The 19,826-nt window shown below is 43.2% G+C and overlaps 2 protein-coding genes across 3 annotated transcripts in view; both read right to left on the minus strand.

Moving 5' to 3' along the window:
• Positions 1 to 4,079: 4,079 nt before the first annotated feature.
• LOC140738946 (polyubiquitin-B-like) lies at positions 4,080 to 13,734 on the minus strand. Its single transcript, XM_073066957.1, has 3 exons — positions 13,499 to 13,734; positions 12,196 to 12,670; positions 4,080 to 4,592 (listed from the first exon to the last, which is right to left on the minus strand). Exons 2-3 carry the CDS (start codon positions 12,656 to 12,658, stop codon positions 4,117 to 4,119), a joined length of 939 nt encoding a protein of 312 aa, XP_072923058.1. The 5' UTR covers positions 12,659 to 12,670; positions 13,499 to 13,734; the 3' UTR covers positions 4,080 to 4,116.
• Positions 13,735 to 16,510: 2,776 nt separating this feature from the next.
• LOC140738463 (polyubiquitin-B-like) overlaps positions 16,511 to 19,826 on the minus strand; it is a 65,535-nt gene continuing 62,219 nt past the window's right edge. Inside the window, exons 1-2 of one of the 2 annotated variants that reach the window (XM_073065764.1) lie at positions 18,726 to 18,871; positions 16,511 to 17,329 (exon numbers count right to left, since the gene is read on the minus strand). In XM_073065764.1, the coding sequence (XP_072921865.1) occupies positions 16,850 to 17,317 (468 nt within the window). In that variant the 5' untranslated portion in view covers positions 17,318 to 17,329; positions 18,726 to 18,871 and the 3' untranslated portion in view covers positions 16,511 to 16,849. Of the gene's footprint in view, positions 17,330 to 18,725; positions 18,872 to 19,826 lie in introns of those variants that run through there. The other variant, XM_073065765.1, reaches the window with a different exon arrangement.

Here is a 19,826-nt window from a genome sequence, read left to right on the forward strand (position 1 = left end):
GAATCTAATACGCCTACTGTTTTCTATTGGTTCTCCTCCATTATGTCATGTTTAAGCATGGAGAGAAAAGGATGGAGGTCTTGCTTTGCCTAATCTAAGAATGTATTACTGGGCTGTTAATTTGCGATATATGTCCTTTTGGTTATGTTGGGTTGATAGGAATGATCGGCCAATTTGGGTAGACCTGGAACTGAGAGCTGTGAAACAGTTCTATTTAACCTCGTTATTAGGAGTTGCTTTACCTATACAATTAGGTAAAGTTGCTAATTTAAACCTATATCCTATGATTAAGCACCCTTTACAAATTTGGCTCCAGTTCTGCAATTTTTTTAATCTTAAAGAATTTAAACTTTGTAGTTCAATTTATCGTAATTACTTTCTTAAACCTTCTTTGAGCGATCCAATTTGTTTACTTTGGAAAAATAAAGGTATTAATTCTATTCTAGATTTATTTAAAGAAGGCAGATTGATGTCTTTTGAACAATTGATAAATATTCTTTCTCATATTCACACTTTTTACAATACCTTCAAGTTAGACACTTTTTACAAAAATATTTAAGTAATTTTCCTCACATTTTAGAGGCTGACTTGTTAGATACTATTATGAATATGAACACTTCAATGAAGGGTTCCATTGGAAGAGTTTATAATTTATTATTACAAAGGGATAAGCATCCTTTACTTAAGATTAAACAGGATTGGGAGAAGGAACTCAATTTGACTTTTATATGGGAGGATTGGACGCAGATTCTGAAGCTGGTTAACTCTTCTTCGATCTGTGCTAGTCATTCACTGATTCATTTTCAAATTGTACATCGTTACCATTTGACGAAGGAGAGACTCTTTAAAATATTTCCCAATGTTGACAGTTATTGTGATAGATGTAAAACTGAGATAGCTACACTGACACATATGTTCTGGTCATTTTCTATACTGAAACAGTTTTGGAAGTCAGTCTTTTCGACAATTTCTAAAGCACTCAGAATCAACTTACAACCTAATAAATTGACTGTACTTTTTGGAAAAATTCCTCAAAATATCCATGGCATTTCTGTGTCTGACCAACATGTTATTGCGTTTGTTACGTTGATAGCTAGGAGGACCATCTTGTTGAAGTGGATGGATATATCAGCTCCTACTTTGTCACAACAGTTCTCTCAAGTGATGCTAAGTCTTAGTTTGGAGAAAATTAGAAGCCGAACCTTTGAACCTTTATTTGATTTTGAGAAGAGATGGGTCTCATTTGCTCATTATTATCATTTGTGTTAACTGATAGATTTTCTGCACGATCTAATTGTAATTTTTTTAAATGTATTTTTCTTTCTTGCTGGTGGTTTGATGTTTATTTTTAGAAGCTGTTTGTATGGCACATGGCTCCGGGGTTGTACACCCAATGTGTTTTTTTTCTCACTTTTTTGCTTAGTAGGGGTATTTTTTTATTTATTCACAAAAATTTTCAACCTTCAAGATAATTTCTTTTTTCTGAGGCATTGTAAGTGATGTTACTTCAATGTAACTGTGTTATTTTTGAATAAGAATAATAATAAAAAGATTTGAAAAGAAAAAAAGGAAACCATTTACACTAAATCCTTGGCTTTACTCTTGCAATCCCTCCAGGTACCCCCAGATTTTCCACCTATCTACCTACACTTGGGGAAGTTTATAATAGACAATTATGCCACCAACCAGCCTGGCAGAAGAAAGTGAAGTGCCTGTGGGGGGAGTGGGTGCGTGGAGACAGAGATAATGTGCAAATCCCACACAAGACACCGGCCAGAGTCAGGACTGAATCCTGGCCTCTCAAACTGTGAGGCAGCACAGACTACTGTGTGACTGTTTTTGCCACTGAAGTGGAAGAGGTTGTGGGGTGTAGCACTGATGGAAGTTTCTGCCCAGGTAGGCTGTTCCCAATGTCTTTGTAACTCCTTCAGCACAAGTTTTTCCCCCCTCCCCCAAAACTACTGACTCAGCCAGTCCAGTAACTTGCCCCTGTCCAGGCTGAGTACCACCCAGTGACTGCCCAAGTGGACAATGGGCATCAGGTCCAAGAGGAGGCCTGTTGAGTCTCACCAACCTCAGGCCTATGTGAAGCCCCAGAGACCTGTCTGACTCTCTCAAATGCTACTGGCCCAGTCTCATACCAAGGACGAGCAGGGGATCTATTGTTGCCTTAGGCTGGTTGTCTGCTATTCATTGGGCAGATTAATTGTAAAGGGCTCATACAATGATCAAAGTTAAAACTGCTGTAATAAATTTCTTCCATGATGTCCCAATAATGGATCTCTATCAGCTTTGCACATCTGGATGCCGCAATTTTTCCCCTTTCTTCTTTACAAAGCTGCTCAAACTCTGTCAGATTACATGAGGATCATGAGTGGACAGCTCTTTTCAGGTCCAGCCACAAATTCTCAATTGCATTGATGTCAGGACTCTGACTTGGTCACTCTAGGGCATTAACTTTGTTGTTTTTAAGCCATTCTTGTGTAGCTTTGGCTTTATGCTTGGGGTCATTATCTTGCTGGAAAATACATCTTTTCCCAAGTCACAGTTCTCTTGCAGACTGCATCAGGTTTTAACCAGGATTTCCCTGTATTTTGCTGCATTCATTCTACCCTCCTCATTCATAGCTTTCCAGGGCCTGCTGCAGTGAATCATCCCCACAGAATGATGCAGCCACCACTATGCTTCACAATAGGGATTATGTGCTTTTGATGATTGATGGCCAAAAAGCTCAATTTTGGTGTCATCAGACCATAGTCCTTCTTCCAGCTGACCTCAGAGTCTCCCACATGCCTTCTGGCAAGCTCCAGCCGAGATTTCATGTGAGTATTTTTCAACAGCAATAGGCTGTACCAGTGATGATTTGGTGTGTCATATTAAAAGGTTATTAAAGTGTCATATTAAATTGTATGAATACTTATGCAATCAATAATTTTGTTTTATATTTGTAATTAATTTAGATCCCTTTGTAGAGATGTTCTCACTTTGACATGAAAGAGTATTTTTCTGTTGACCAGTGTCAAAAAAGCCAAACTAAATCCATGTGATTCAATGTTGTAAAACAATGAATCATGAAAACTTGCAAAGGTGAGTGAATACTTTTTATAGGCACTATAAATGACCTAACCAAAAGTTGATAAAGGCATTGAATTGACTGCAGCATTTAACTTGTCTAAGGTGGGCAGCAGCAGGCACTCTGCAGATCTCCAGAGAGGATGAGACAGCAGAATTATTGACAGAGTCTATCATGGTCCTCTGTTCCATAGAGGTCTCGGGGGGGGGGGGGGGGTGTCAAGAGTTCCCCAAAGACTCCACACAGACTCAAGGCTGTAATTGCTGCCAAGGGTGCATCTGCTAAATACTGACGAAGGGGGTGAACACCTACACAATCAATTATCTTGTTTTATATTTGTAATAAATTTAGATTACTTTGTAGTGATCTGTTTTCACTTTAATGCGAAAGAGTAATTTTTTGTTGATCAGTGTCAAAGAAAACAAATTAACTCCACTGTGATTCATTGAAAACTTCCGGGGGGGGGGGTGAATACTTTTTACAGCCACTGAATCTTGTTTCAATGTCAAATATGGACATTGGTTGAAATTGAATCCTACTACCACCCAGTACACAATGTTATTGTGTTAATATTATTTCATGTGCTGTATATGACATGTGCCCTATGTTTTGCACCTTGGGCTCTGAAGAACATTGTTTCATTTAGCTGTATACACGGTTGAATGACAATCAACTTGATCTCGAAATATAGACATAGCTGGCTGGTAGTGTAGTGGCATCAGCACTGGACTTCAAGGCAAATGGCCATGAGTTCAAATCTAACCAGCACCTTGCACATTTACTGTATGAGCTGGGTTGAGCATTGAGCCAGCATCTCACCCGATGCAGCTCGAGGTGTGAAAAAGGTCCGGTTTTTGAATATATACAAATTTGGAGGTTATTCAGTCAGACAAACACCAATGCTCACAACATTAGTTTCTTTTTAAACATGTACTATTTTATTTCATGTTAAATTGGAAAATATGTCATATTATTTTATATAATATTATATTATTATATTATTTAAATAGTATCATTTTATAATACTTCTGTCAAAGGATAAATTAACCTCCACGAAGACGGAGTTGCAGAAAGATGGTGCTTTGAGGCTTGATGTTGTAGTCGGAGAGCAACTGGCCATCCTCCAACTGGTTACTCCCAAAGACCAGGCGCTGCTGCTCGGGTCTGACGCCCTCCTGCCGATGGACCCGCTCTTTAAAACTCTGCACGGTCTCAGAGGGCAGCACGTCGTAGGTCGTGGTTTTGCCCTTGTCATTCCGGAGGAAGATCTGCATGGGTTCCTCTTTCCTGACCAGCAACATGATGGTGGGGCTGGGGTTGAGGTTGTAGTAGTTCAGACTTCTGTTGTCCTGCATCTCCACGCTTTGACCATTTTGTACCATCAGATGCTGTTGGAAAGTGGGCACTTTGGTCTTTTGCTCGATTTTCATCTTGAGAGTCGACACCTGTATGAAAGGGTCGACATCAAGTCCGAAACCCTCACCAGTCATAAACTTCACCTGAACTCTCATCTTGTCAAGTCACTGTCAAGAAAGGAGAAGTGATTAGGGAGCTTTGCATCACATGAGAACGTGTACCATTGTACTAACGTGACATTTCCTATAATATCAACACAATTAGAGTTCTCAGTAGTGACAGAATGTTTCACGAATGTTGACCTTGTAGACAAGCAGAGAAAGCCTTATTTATTAATCTGATCTTTTTCTCCCCCCAGACACTGTAATTCTAAAGTGATGTTGTTTGAACTTTGATGAAGTAACAGGCAGGATAGAAAATGAAGAGCTTGTGGTATTACAGGAAAGATACCAGCATGGCCAAACCATGCAATTTCAAATTTACATTGTGTTCCCATTCTGACATATTAATTCTAATTAGCCATTTCAATTCTATTTCCCATTCTTATTCCAACATATCAGTTCATGGTCACCTCTACTGCCATGATGAGGCCACACGAAGATGAGGCAGACGGAACATGGTATAGATAATTTTAAGGTCATGCACCTTGGTAAAAAGAAAAAAAGGCTATTTTCTAAGCGGGAAAGCAAATTCAGGAATCAGAGAAGTACAGGAGTCCTAGTGTACGATTCCCAAAGGCTAACTTGCATCTTGAGTTGGTAGTAAGGAAAGCAAATATAATGTCTCCATTCTTTTGAAGAAGACTAAATTATGAAAGCAAGCACATAATGCTGAGATTTTCTAAGGGATCGGTCAAACCGCATATGGAGTGTTGTGAGCAGTTCTGGGCCCCATTTCTATGAAAGAATGTGCTGGCATTGTAGAGGATCGAAAGGAGGCTTAAAACGGAGCCTGGGAATGAAAGCGTTAACACACTTGAAGAGCCTTTGATGGCTCTGGACCTGTATCAACTGCAGTTCAGAAGAATGAGGAGTGAACCTCCTTGAAATCAACCTGACTTTGAAAGGACCAGATAGGGTGGAGGTGCAGAGCATGTTTCTAATACTGGGAGAGTCCAGGAGCAGAGGGCACTGCCTCAAAACAGAAGGACAACCCTTTAGAACAGGAATGAGAAGGAAATCATTTTGTCAAAACATGGCGAGCCTGTGGAATTCATTTCCAGAGATGGCTCTGGTAACCAAGTCTCATATATTTACAAACAGTATTATCTTGTGGTCTTATGGAGTTCAAAGTTTGCTGGGTGTCCAGCAGCTGAACACAGCAGGTTCTCCGAAACCGGGCTGAGGTTTAACAAGGTGAAATGGGACTGTGTCCAGGGAAACCAGAACAGAATTAGTTCGGTCTGACTTTCAGTCAACTCTGCTTTCCTGCACAGAAAGTGTTCACTCCGAACCCAGACTTCCCAAGTCATTTTATTCGCACACGCGTTATTACCTTCGCAATATTAATGAACATTTTACGCACTATCTCAACCAGCCACGCAATAATCCCATAGAAACGATCCCAGCCGAGGGCTTTTTATCCGGTCTTAAAGGAGGAGGGAAGAGCCTAACTATGCAGCGGATATTCCGACTTTCCAATGAAGCCCCCCGCCCGCCCGCCCGCCCTCTTTCTTTCCTGGCGATGGAAGCTCTCGGCCTGAAACCACGACTAGGCATTTCCCTCCATTTGCCCGACCCGCAGAGTTCCTCAAACACGAGAAACTCAGCTGCTGGGAATCCAGAGCAACAGACACAAAATGCCGGAGGAGCCCAGCGTCTGTGGCAAAGAGTGCACAGTCGGCGTTTCGGGTCGTGATCCTTCATCAGGACTGGGACTGGGAATGGGGGTGGGGGGACTCTGTCTTCTCATCTTTATTTCCCCAGTCCTGAAGAAGGGCCTCGGCTCGAAGCGTAGACTGTTCACTCCTTTCCACAGATGCTGCCTGACCTGCGAGCTTCTCCAGGGTTTTGTGCGCTGCACGCGATTCCAGCATCTGCTTTCTTTCGCGAAGCCGGTTTACCGAGGCCGACCATGTAAAATAGCGAAAGAAGCATCGCAAAACCGTAAACGGATCGATGTGGGAAGCAGGAGCGGCCATTTCACCAGCTCCGCAGTTCAGTGACAATCCCGGCTGACCTCTCCCTCGCCGACACTCCAAATCCACTGAATCCCTTTCTAAAAAGTTTCCTTTTGTCTGGTTAACCTTTCTCTCCCTGTACATTGTCAGCTGTAACTTGAAGACGACGGTTCAGAGAATTGTATGTTATATACTTTATATTCAAAGAAAAATCAAATGGAAATGAGAATATTGAGATGACCAAATAAAGTCTTACAATTCTTGGCGACAGTACAGGAAATCAGGTCGAATGTGTGGAAAAATCTGATCTGCAAGATGTCTTCTGTGCCTTTCACTCGGCACCGACTCTCAACTCTGCACCGAGCCTCTTTCGAGTGCTGCTGATCTACTCCGGTGTCAGACCCGTCTCCGCCTCCCGTCGCCCGCTCTTTTAATTTTCCCGCGCTCGACAAGCAAACCAATCAGATTCCAGCTGAACTTTCTGGAAATTCCCCTGCAGTGTTTGGGAAGAAGTTTCCATCCTGTTCCAGGGTTGAAGATTAGGGAGGAAATCAGGAAGGCTAAACGAAGGCGGGCTCTGGCAGATAAACTGAAGGAGAATCCCAAGGGCTTCTACAAATATATTACGAGCAAAAGAATTGCAAGGAACAAAATTGGTCCTCTTCAATATCTGAGTGGTCTTCAATGCATGAGGCTGAAAGAGACTGGAGGGGGGTGGGGGGGCGGAGATTTTAAACGGATTTTTTTTTCATCTGTATTTACTCAGGGACCGATACAGAGTCTTTAGGAATGAGCAGAACAGCAGTGAGCTCATAGACCGTATACGGATTTCAGGGGAGGAGCCGTTTACTGATTTGAGGCAAATTAGAGTGAATAAATCCCCAGGGCCCGACAAGGTGTTTCCTTTGACCTTGTGGGAGGTTCGTGGAGAAAATGCAGCGGCCCGAGCAGAGATTGAAAACGTCCATAGCAACGGGTGAGGTGTCCAATGACTGGCTAATGTTTTTCCGTTGTTTAAGAAAGGCTCTGAAATACACCGGGAAATTATAGGTCGCTGAGCCTGCTCTCAGAGTGGGAAAGTTATTGGAGGGTATAGGCTGGGATCGATTAGGGATAGTCAACAGGGCTTTATGCGTGGTAGGTCGTGTTTAACCAAATTTATAGAATTTTTGCAGTAAGTTACAGGAAAATTGATGAAGATCAAGCAGTGGATGTTGACTACATGAACTTTAGCAAGTTCTTCGACAAGGTGCTGCATGGAAGGTTGGTCAGGAAGATTCAGTGGCTTGACGTTCAGGATGAGTTAGTAAATTAGACATTGGCTGCAGATCCCACCGCACAGAAATGGACCATTCAATGCTAGCAAACACCCATCCATGCTAATTCCACTTTCCAGCTCCCTGTCAGTGGCCTCACATGACATGTGGCTTCATGCACATGGAAATACAGTGGGTTCTGGTTAGTTAGGACACATTGGGACCAAATTAAGTGGCTGCCCCAATTAGCTGAAGTTTCATGGAAAAGTTAAATAGGTATAAAAAATAGAACTAATGTTAACTGAGCCAAAAGTTGTGTATATAAATGAAATAGAAGCCAAATTAGAGCACTACCAATAGTACTACAGTACTTTAAAACTGCATATTAGTTCCTGTAAATGAACAAAATCAGTCCAGACACCTACTGTCGAAAATGGACAGCCTTCATACAAAGCTTTTGATGGTTTCACACTCCAAATCTTCATTTTCATTGTAACATTCAAGATGGTTATCAATACCTTCAAATTCTTCACCATTCCTAACTTGTTGAAGGTGTGAAAACGTTGTATTTTCAGCCATTTCTCACATCTAAGTGAGCAAAACAGTTCTGAATGATCTTATTCCTTATTACTCACCAACTGTCAGTCACAAAAATTACCACTTTTTAACACAAACTCACACAGCTGGCATTATTTAAAAAGTGTTCACTTTAAGCACAGTGTAGTGTCTAATAGCTACACAAGTTCACACAACCGATGCTGTTTAGAAACTGTTGGGCAACAGTCTCCTGTCCCAGGTAAGTGGCATAGTGTCTCAAATCAGTAATGTTATTGGTTGATGTTGTGTATGTGAAGAAGAAGGAATCTGATAAGAAAGGACAGTGGACCATGGAAGGAGATGGGGAACCAGAGAGGTGATGGGCGAGTCATGAAGGTGGGGAGGAAAGTGGTGAGAGGAGGGACAAAGTGGGAAAACTAAGGGGTGAACACATGGGATTGAGTACCTACCGGAAGTTAGAGGTGAATGCTGTCAGTTTAAAGACTACTCAAACAGAATAGGAGGTTTTCCTCTTCCAACTTGTATTTGGCCTCATCGTGGCAGAGTACCAAGCAGTCCTTCCAGGTGAGGTGGACATTCACATGCATCTCCTCTGGCCTTGTTTAATGTAGCAGATGCTTCTGATGTGGTGTCCTCTACACTGGTGAGACCAAGTGTAAACTAAGCCTTCTCTCTTATCAAATAGTCATCTGCAGCTCTTTATCACCTCCAGCCATCACCGCCCAGCTTCTGTCACCATAGCCACTCTCTCTCCTCCATCTGCCTATCATCCCTTCTCATCTGGATCCATCTGGTGTCTGGGGCAGCAATGAAGGACCTCCATCTCCATCTGTACAGAAGGTTTCATCATTGCTGTTTCTGTGACAATTGTTTTTTGACCAGTCACGGTTCTTATCCGTGAGCTGAACACCTGAACCCAGAGGTGCGGTGGTCCACTGTTAGTCTGCCCTCTACCCTTTGACTTGTTTGGCACAGGCGACCCTGCCAAGAACCAAAGCACAAGGCCCTCACTGCAGGTTACTGAAGCACGCAATCCTCCAAACTCCATGACAAGGTTGTGGTCCTCTTATAGAGCAGATTTACCTGAGCAATCGTTAACTATTTCAGAGGTCAGGTGGGCATTTCTAATGTTCAGTGTAAGCATTCTAAAAATTGTGTAATCATATAATTTGCTATAATGATTAATATGCAGAATTATCTTCTGGCATGTGTTAATGTCCTGTCATCTTTGAGGCTCAGTTCAGAGTTGAAAAAATGTTGAACCAAAAAATCAATTTACACCTAATCGTTTAAAATGCACGGACTCATTGATAGATTTGTTTCTTTCACCTCTTATTTGTCCAGCTGGAGTCTTTTAAAGTTTTTTTTTAAAAAGGGACAATTTTGAAACCTTTATTTAGGGATAATTAAGATAAACTTATTCAAGCCAAAAAATTTACGAAATTGAAACCATATTCACAATGTATGTTTAACTATAGGATTAGTTATTTGTTTATTCATTTTCGTAAATGTTTTGGCTTGAATAAGTTTATCCTATCAAGCCCTATTTTTTTTTTCAGCCCTCTTTTATGGATCAAGCCTTTGTATTATGGAAAACAAAAGGTATAACATGTTTTCGTGATCTATTTTTAGATAACAGTTTTATGTCCTTTGAACAGTTATCTAACAAATATAATTTACCTAAAACTCATTTTTTTAGATAATTGCAAGTTAGAAATATTTTGAATAATATGTTACAGTCTTTTCCGAAATTATGTCCAACGGACATTACGGAAATTTTTTTAGCTCTGAAACCTTGCCAGAAGGGTTTAGTAGCCACCATTTATAATATGATCATGAAAATACAGCCAGAAGTATGAGAAAAAATTAAGAAGGAATGGGAAAAAGAACTTCATTGTCTTATACCCACTGAGCAGTGGGAGAAAATTTTACAATTGGTCAATTCTTCCTCTGTTACGTATTCAGGCAACAATAAATATATGTGAGTTAGGCAAGGGTTTGTATAACAAATAACACGTTTATTAAACACTGAAAACAAACCCCCCCAAAAGTAAACAAACACTAACGTAACCGGAAAACAGCTGCTGTGCGGCAGCTTAACAGTTCTTAAAGCGATATTGCCAGAAGTTCAAAATGCTCACAGTCCATTTAAAAGGAGAGACTTTTTAAGGCGATTTAAATTCTCTTCCACCTCGTTTTCCTTCGATCCCCGGCGTCGAACTTTCCCACGAAGAATTTTATGAAATGTAATGGTTTAAAGGCTCTGACCTTTCCTTCCACACTATTCTCAAATCCTTTCTGGTCATCCCAGGGATTAACACAAGAATAGTCAACGAAATCCTTCCGAATGAGGATCACACAAGGTCGAACCCATTCCACTGTCGAAATTCGATTCTCCTCGATCTTTAACTCCCGAACTTTTATCTTCACTCTCCACAGTAAAGAAACTGCTGGCAATGACCTTTTAAACTTTAGGCATTAGATAAAACTTCATCTTTCAACTAAACTGCGTCATAACATTAAATCACGCAGTGGCATGAAGTCAACATGGCAAATCCAGCCACGAACTGCCCCACCCCACAGGGTGGGGTGCTCCTCTTATACCCTGTAAAAAAAAACCTGTCACATGATCTCTACTGGCGGGAAAATGACGTCACTCCACCATCACAAGACCATTACCTCAAGTCCAGTATAACTTCAACCCCAGTCACGTGACAAGGGTACCACTCTCACGTGTCACGAGTACGTAACACCTCTATTTGTGCTAAACATGCCCTAATACAATTTAAGGTTGTACATAGGGCTCACATGTCCAAGGATAAACTTGCTCGATTTTATTCTCATGTTAATCCAACCTGTGACAGATGTCATTCTGAAGTTGCTTCATGTTTTGGTCTTGCCCTTGTTTGCAAAATTATTGGAAAGATATTTTTGGTATTATTTCAACAGTTCTGAATATCAAATTGCAACCGCATCCTATTACTGCAATTTTCGGTTTACCAATGGTGGATAATAGTTGTTTATCCCCCTCAGCTCGATGGATGATTGCATTTGTTACACTAATGGCTAGAAGATCTATCATATTGAACTGGAAAGAAATTAATCCTCCAACTATATTTCAGTGGCTTTCTCAAACTATCTGTTTGATCTTAGAAAAAATTAGAAGTGTTGTCTGTGATCCTTCAGTTAAATTTGAAGAAACTTGGAGACCATTTATTCAACATTTTCATATGAGCTAAACTGACTTTTCCTAAACTTTACTTTTAGACAATAGGTGCAGAAGTAGACCATTCGGCCCTTTGAGCCTGCACCGCCATTTTGAGTTCATGGCTGATCAATTACTATCAATACCCGGTTCCTGCCTTGTCCCCATATCCCTTGATTTCCCTATCCATAAGATACCTATCTAGCTCCTTCTTCAAAGCATCCAGAGAATTGGCCTCCACTACCTTCCGAGGCAGTGCACTCCAGACCCCCACAACTCTCTGGGAGAAGAAGTTTTGAACAGGAGGTGCAGGTTGTCAGAGTTCCTTTGATCTTGTTAATATTGGGCCTCTGCTAAACTGACAACATGTTTTCCAGGCTAATGCAACAAGGTGACAAGCAACGGACCTCGATGGGAATTATGTCATTGTCCGACTGACACCCCATTAGTACAGCATTAATACAGAGTGGAAACTGGCCCATCGTCCACCTTGTGAATGTCAGTGTGGAACGTAGCAGATAGGCTGGATAAAGTAACAAAGTGCTAACGACAGAAAATAGGAATGCAATAGTACCATTAAATTATTTTTAATCACAGTTCTGTCAGACGTCGGTAGGAGTAAATCAGCCTCCACGTAGACGGAGCAGCAGAGAGATGGTGGTTAGTGGTCTGATGTTGTAGTCGGAAAGCAATCGGCCATCCTCCAGCTGTTTGCCCTCATAAATGAGGCGCTGCTGATCGGGTCTGACGCCCTCCTGCCGATGGACTCGCTCTTTAAAACTCTGCACGGTCTCAGAGGGCAGCACATCGTAGGTCGTGGTTTTCCCCTTGTCATTCTGGAGAAATATCTGCATGGATTCCTCTTTCCTGACCAGCAGCATCACGGTGGGGCTGGGGTTGAGGTTGTAGTAGCTGAGGCGTCTGTTGTCCTGCATCTCCACGCTTTGACCATTTTGTACCATCAGACGCTGTTGGGAAATGGGCACGTTGGTCTTTTGCTGGATTTTCATCTTGAGAGTCGACACTTGAATGGAAGGGTCGACATCAAGTTCGATACCCTCGCCGGTGATAAACTTCACCTGAAGTCTCATCTTGTCAAATCGCTGTGGAGAAATGAGAAGTGATTATTGAGTTTTGCATCACATGGAATCATGAACTCTGGTGTATTAAGGTGGCATTTCCTGTAATATCAACACAACCTACTAAGATCTGTAGACAAGCGGGAAAAGTGTGTGTGTGTGTGTGTGTGTGTGTGTGTGTGTGTGTGTGTGTGTGTGTGTGTGTGTGTGTGTGTGTGTGTGTGTGTGTGTGTGTGTGTGTGTGTGTGTGTGTGTGTGTGTGTGTGTGGTATTATAATTTAAAGTATTTATTGTGTACTTCACTGTACTGCCGCCGCAAATTGCCAAGTTTATCGATTTTGTTAGTGGTGATCACCCCAATTCTGATTTTAAAGCGATTCTGCTGCGAATGAACTCCATTTGACTTTCAAACAAACATTTACCCCCCCTTCGCTTTCCTGCACAGTCAGTGTTCACTCCCGACCCCGACCCGAGTTGCTCAATTCACAAATTATTCTCGTGACATGAGCGAAGATCTCACGCACCGTTTTAACAAGACCGTCACTGTACATTAGCCGATTAACGGGTTTCACCGAACCGTGAGCCTATCAATCTGACAAGCAAGAGTGGCCATTCGGCCTGCACCGTTATTCTGTGATATCCCGGATGGTGACATTTGTCGCTTATCTATTGCCCCCTTTCTGCAAAGTTAATTTTCCACTAACATGTTCTCGCCCCGTAGTTTGTCAACGGTAGAGACTGCATTTCCCACCCGCTTCACAGGATGTTAGTAATTTAAATTACTGTATATCGTCAATGTTGTAAATAGCCAGATAAAAATGAGAACTTTGAGATAATCAAATAAAGTCTTACAAGTTTTGTCGACAGTACAGGAAGTCAGGACGAATCTGAAGAAAATCTGATCTGCAGGTTTTTTCTTTGCCCTTTATTCCACACCGACTTTCAGCTCTGGTCCGGGTAAATCAATAGAAATTCTTCACTGCTGCTATCGGCATCTCCGCTCCCGCAGCTCTGCGTCTCTCCGCCTCCCTCCCCTCGCTTTATCTTCGGCTCCCGTTTCTGAACGTCACGGCGCCGCTGGGCTGATCTTCAGCCGCTGTCGTTGTGTTGACAAACAAACCAATCAGGTTCCAGCCGAAGTTTCGTTTCTGAAAAACTCCCCGCAGTGTGTTGGAAACGTGTCCGCGCTGTCACAGGTCTGAACGCTCTCGGCTGTTTAGACTTTCGGATTCCGTTCTGCTGTCAGCATCTGGAACAGTAACAGAGACACAGGAAAGCCGAGAATGAGAAGCCCCATCTTGACCGAACATAACCTTAAACGAGTCATCTCTGAATACATTTATCTGGTTCATTCAGTGACAACGTAAGTGATAAAATGCACGGATCCACCCAAACAATATGACACAACTCTGCCCCATCTACATCACCCCTATTTCCCCACCTTTCTTGCCCATCTGCCCGTGGGCAGAGCAGCAGGAGTGTTACCCCCGTTTCCCAAGCTTCACCCCATCCAACATATCGTTGTTGTTGTTGTTGTTCCTTTGGGGTCGAAGATGACCACAACTTCTGTCAGGTGGAGGGTTTGTGACTGTGGGTCTGGAGGTGACTGGGTGAGGCCAAGCCGGGCCCTGACAGCTCGCCCACATGTGGGACACACGAGGGTAGGTGCTGCAGTGGAAGTGGGGGTAGTTCGAGGTTTGCACGCGGCGCGTTTCCCAAGCTTCACTCCATCCAGCATATCAATCTTTTCACCGTCCGCCATCGCCTCCGTGATTCCACCATCTGCCACACATTCCGCTCTGCACCTCTTTCTGCTTTCGGCATGGACGCCTCGGTCCGCCACTCACTGGTCCTCAGGTCCCTCTCCCCACCCCACCTCTCCCTCCCCCACCAGCGGAACTTTGTGACTGTAGGATGTGTTACAGCTGACCTCACCAACGGTCAGCCCAACTCCATCAGCAACCAGGGCCCTAAAGAGAGACCCAAGAGATCCATCCTACAGATGCCGGGAATCTTGAAGAGCATGCCAGAATTGTTGGGGCAAATCAGGAGGCCAGGCAGCATCAATGGAGGGAATGAACATCCATAATTCTGTCGAGATCCTTCATCAGGATTGGAAAGAAAGGGGGCTGAAGCCAGAATGAGGAGGAGGGATGAAATAGAGATAGAGTATAAATTAGTGAGGGGGAGAACAGATGAGTGGGAGTGGGGATGATGTGAGAAGCTGTGAGGTGATAGGTGTAAGCGCTAAGGGCCTGAGGAGAAAGGAATCTGATCGGAAAGGACAGTAGACCATGGAAGGAGATGGGGAACCTGGGAGGGTCATGAGGGTGGGGGAGGAAAGAGGTGAGAGAATCATCAAAATAGGGAAAATTCTAAAGGGGGAGTGTTGACCAGAAGTTGGAGATTAATGCCGTCAGGTTAAAGACTACTCAGACAGAGTATGAGCTATTGCTCCCCCAGATTGTGTTTGGCCTCATCGTGGCAATGTCCTAAACTGCCCTTCCAGGTGAGGCGGGCCTTCACGTGCACCTCCCTTGGCTTTCTTTATTGTATCAAGTGCTTCTGACGTGGTGTTCTCTATATTGATGAGACCAGGTGGAAATTAGGCTGGGAATCTCTTATCAGATTCCATCATCTGCAGCTCTTTATCGCCTACACCCATCACTTCCCAGCTTCTGTCACCATCCCCACTCTCCCTGTTGCATCCGCCTATCATCCCTTCGCCCCTGGATCCATCTGGCATTTTCGGCAGCAATGAAGGACGTCCATCTCCATCTGTAGAGAAGGATTCTTCATTGCTGTTTCTGTGACAATTGTTTATTGACCAGTGTGGGTTATTATCCGTGAGCTGAACACCTGAGCCTGGAGGTGCGGTGGTCCACTGTTAGTCTGCCCTCTACCTTCATCTGTTTGGCACAGGCGACCCTGCCAAGAGCCAAAGCAAAAGGCCCTCACTCCAGCCAACTAAACCCTCTGGGTCGTTGAGGCTCACCAGCCTCCAAGCCCTATGACAAGGTTGTTGTCCTCTTGGAATAGATTTACCTGAGCAACCATTACCTGTTTGAGAGGTCAGGTGGACGTTGCGAATGCTCAGCGTAAGCATATTAAAAACTGTGGGATCATATAGTTTGCGATGATTTTCTTAATATGCAGAATTATCTTATGGCACGTGTTAATGCCTTAATTACCTTTGGGATTCAGCCCCAAAAATGAAAAAATGTTAAACCAACAAATCAATTTACACCCAATTCTTAAAATGCACGGACTCATTGATAGATTTGTTTCTTTCACCTCTTCTTGACCCTGTTGGGGTCTTTTAAAGTTCTTAAAGGAAAAGAAGGGACAGTTTTGAAACCTTTATTTAGGGGTAATTGATTATTCGACCTCACTACATCAGCAAAATTGGAGGTGAGTTTTAATTCAGAACCTTAATACCATCTGCCCCAATCAAACCTGTTTGCATTTCAATTAGATCAATATCCAAGGCAAGTGGCTGGCAAACATGCAAATGTGTTGGAAGAGAGAATTGATACTGTAACTTTCAAAAACTGTTTTCACAATTCCATGCAGAATGATGTAGGAAAGGGAATAAGTGAGGTAAGGGTCACACACAGTGAGGAATGATGACAGCAGGACTTCAATATTTGCTTTCAGGACTTCAATATTTGCTTAGGATATAATAGGAAAGAATGCAGAATAGCTAATATAATAATTCCATTGTGTGAAGTGTGTCATGTGAATTGGGGTTTTTGGAAATCTTGTACATGGTTCAAGTGCCACAATCAAACTTTGGTAAAGTTACTTCATCTCTTACCAAGGTGTACAGACCTAGATGAAAGCAGTCACACAGAAGTGCCAGTGTTCATGCATTTGAACTTTTATTTAAAAAAATCATTTCAAATCATATAGAAAATTTAAACAATGAAATTGCAAAACATTTAAAAATTCATCTAATCTGATTTCATTAAACTTTTAATGCTAAAATGAAAACAAAAGTCCATTGGAAGAATGCAGTAAAGCAATTAATTCTTGAGGACCTTAAAGCAGTAAGTCATTCCCCCCAAACCCAAGTTTTTATTAGGATTTGGTTTAAAACATTGTAGGATAAAGTAACAATGTGCTAAGAATTGGTCTCATTTAAACTGAGCAACAGAATATAGGAATGCAATAAATTATTTTTAAAATGTCCGTAGGAGTAAATCAGCCTCCACGTAGACGGAGTGTCAGAAAGATGGTGGTTCGTGGTCTGATGTTGTAGTCGGAGAGCAGTCGGCCATCCTCCAACTGTTTGCTGTTATAAACCAGGCGCTGCTGTTCGGGTCTGACGCCCTCCTGCCGATGGACCTGCTCTTTAAAACTCTGCACGGTCTCAGAGGGCTGCACATCGTAGGTCCTGGTTTTCCCCTGGTCGTTCTGGAGAAATATCTGCATGGATTCCTCTTTTCTGACCAGCAGCATCACGGTGGGGCTGGGGTTGAGGTTGTAGTAGCTTAGGCTTCTGTTGTCCTGCATCTCCACGCTTTGACCATTTTGTACCATCAGACGCTGTTGGGAAATGGGCACGTTGGTCTTTTGCTGGATTTTCATCTTGAGAGTCGACACTTGAATGGAAGGGTCGACATCAAGTTCGATACCCTCGCCGGTGATAAACTTCACCTGAAGTCTCATCTTGTCAAATCGCTGTGGAGAAATGAGAAGTGATTAGAGAGTTTTGCATCACATGGGTTCATGAACTCTGGTGTATTAAGGTGGCATTTCCTGTAATATCAACACAACCTACTAAGATCTGTAGACAAGCGGGAAAAGACAGACCCCTCTTTCCCCAGCAGATCTAAATGTGTGACAGGAATTCTGAGCTGCAATACTGACAATTGACGGGAGAGGGACTCCGTGAGCCGCTGAGCTTTAACAGTTTTGCACTTGATCTGATCAGCGGCAAAAAATATGTAAATAACACATTGGGACCGTTTTAAATGTGCCACTTGTTTAGATTTCTAAGCCAGGGCCATTGCAACTGTTGCTTATTGTAAAAATACTGTATCACCTTTGTCACATCGCGTCAATGGTGCACCGGGGAGAGTATTCCAACTTGTTGCATCACCGTCTGGGATGGAGGGGCCACTACACAGGGTCAGAAAAAGCTGCAGGGGTGGTAAACTCAGCCAGCCTCATCATGGGCACCAACAGAGGGCATCTTCAAAAGGTGATGCCTCAAAAAGAAGCCACCGATCATTATGGGCAAGTAGGTCATGCCCGCTTCTCATTGCTACCATCAGCGAGAAGCCTGAAGACACACGCTCAACGTTTTAGGAGATGAACTAAAGAACTCTATTTCTGCCTGACACACGCGCGCGTGTATTTGTGTGTGTGTGTGTGTGTGTGTGTGTGTGTGTGTGTGTGTGTGTGTGTGTGTGTGTGTGTGAGAGTGTGTGTGTGAGAGTGTGTGTGTGAGAGTGTGTGTGTGTGTGTGTGGTATTATAATTTAAATTATTTATTGTGTACTTCACTGTACTGCCGCCGCAAATTGCCAAGTTTATCGATTTGTTAGTGGTGATCACCACAGTTCTGATTTTAAATCGATTCTGCTGCGAATGAACTCCATTTGACTTTCAAACAAACATTTACCCCCCCCTTCCCTTTCCTGCACAGTCAGTGTTCACTCCCGACCCCGACCCGAGTTGCTCAATTCACAAATTATTCTCGTGACATGAGCGAAGATCTCACGCACCGTTTTAACAAGACCGTCACTGTACATTAGCCAATTAACGGGTTTCACCGAACCGTGAGCCTATCAATCTGACAAGCAAAAGTGGCCATTCGGCCTGCACCGTTATTCTGTGATATCCCGGATGATCTGTTACCTCGTCGCTAGTTGACATTTGTCGCTTATCTATTGCCCCCTTTCTGCAAAGTTAATTTTCCACTAACATGTTCTCGCCCCGTGGTTTGTCAACGGTAGAAACTACATTTCCGACCCGCTTCACAGGATGTTAGTAATTTAAATTACTGTATATCGTCAATGTTGTAAATAGCCAGATAAAAATGAGAACTTTGAGATAATCAAATAAAGTCTTACAAGTTTTGTCGACTGTACAGGAAGTCAGGACGAATCTGAAGAAAATCTGATCTGCAGGTTTTTTCTTTGCCCTTTATTCCACACCGACTTTCAGCTCTGGTCCGGGTAAATCAATAGAAATTCTTCACTGTTGCTATCGGCATCTCCGCTCCCGCAGCTCTGCGTCTCTCCGCCTCCCTCCCCTCGCTTTATCTTCGGCTCCCGTTTCTGAACGTCACGGCGCCGCTGGGCTGATCTTCAGCCGCTGTCGTTGTGTTGACAAACAAACCAATCAGGTTTCAGCCGGAGTTTCGTTTCTGAAAAACTCCCCGCAGTGTGTTGGAAACGTGTCCGCCCTGTCACAGGTCTGAACGCTCTCAGCTGTTTTACTTTCGGATTCTGTTCTGCTGTCAGCATCTGGAACAGTAACACAGACACAGGAAAGCCGAGAATGAGAAGCCCCATCTTGACCGAACATAACCTTAAACGAGTCATCTCTGAATACATTTATCTGGTTCATTCAGTGACAACGTAAGTGATAAAATGCACGGATCCACCCAAACAATATGACACAACTCTGCCCCATCTACATCACCTCTATTTCCCCACCTTTCTTGCCCATCTGCCCGTGGGCAGAGCAGCAGGAGTGTTACCCCCGTTTCCCAAGCTTCACCCCATCCAGCATATCAATCTTTTCCACGTCTGGGAATGCCACAGGTACAGGGAAGCCGAGATTCGAAGCCCGATCTTGTCCGAACATAACCTTAAACGTGTCATCTCTGAATACATTTCAGTGGTTTATGAAGTGACTACATAAGTGATAAAATGTAACACAAGAAAACAACTGTGCTCCATCCCCGCCCCACCGGCACTTTGCAGCTGATTTCAGCAGCGCTCACCCCGCCTCCATCACCAACCGGGGCCCCACATAGAGAAGCCCAAAGGGATTCTACAGATGCTGGGAATCTTGAAGAAAACACAACAAATGTTGGGGGGAACTTAGGAGGTCAGGTAACATCAAAGGAGGGAAATGGACAGTCCTTGATTCAGTCCAGATCCTTCATCAGGATTGGAATGAAAGCCAGAATAAGAAGAGGGGGGTAGGAAGGCAGAGGAGGTGAA

The sequence above is a fragment of the Hemitrygon akajei genome, chromosome 14 (assembly GCF_048418815.1).
Source record: "Hemitrygon akajei chromosome 14, sHemAka1.3, whole genome shotgun sequence".
Taxonomy (NCBI): Eukaryota; Metazoa; Chordata; class Chondrichthyes; order Myliobatiformes; family Dasyatidae; genus Hemitrygon; species Hemitrygon akajei.

Bases quoted from the DNA above. Each gene is read 5' to 3' on its own strand.
- LOC140738946 (XM_073066957.1), bottom strand. From the start codon at position 12,658: ATGAGACTTCAGGTGAAGTTTATCACCGGCGAGGGTATCGAACTTGAT. The intron at 4,593-12,195 runs GCTGATTTACTC...CTTGACAGTGAC, and splicing joins GCTGCTCCGTCTACGTGGAG to TTGACAAGATGAGAGTTCAG.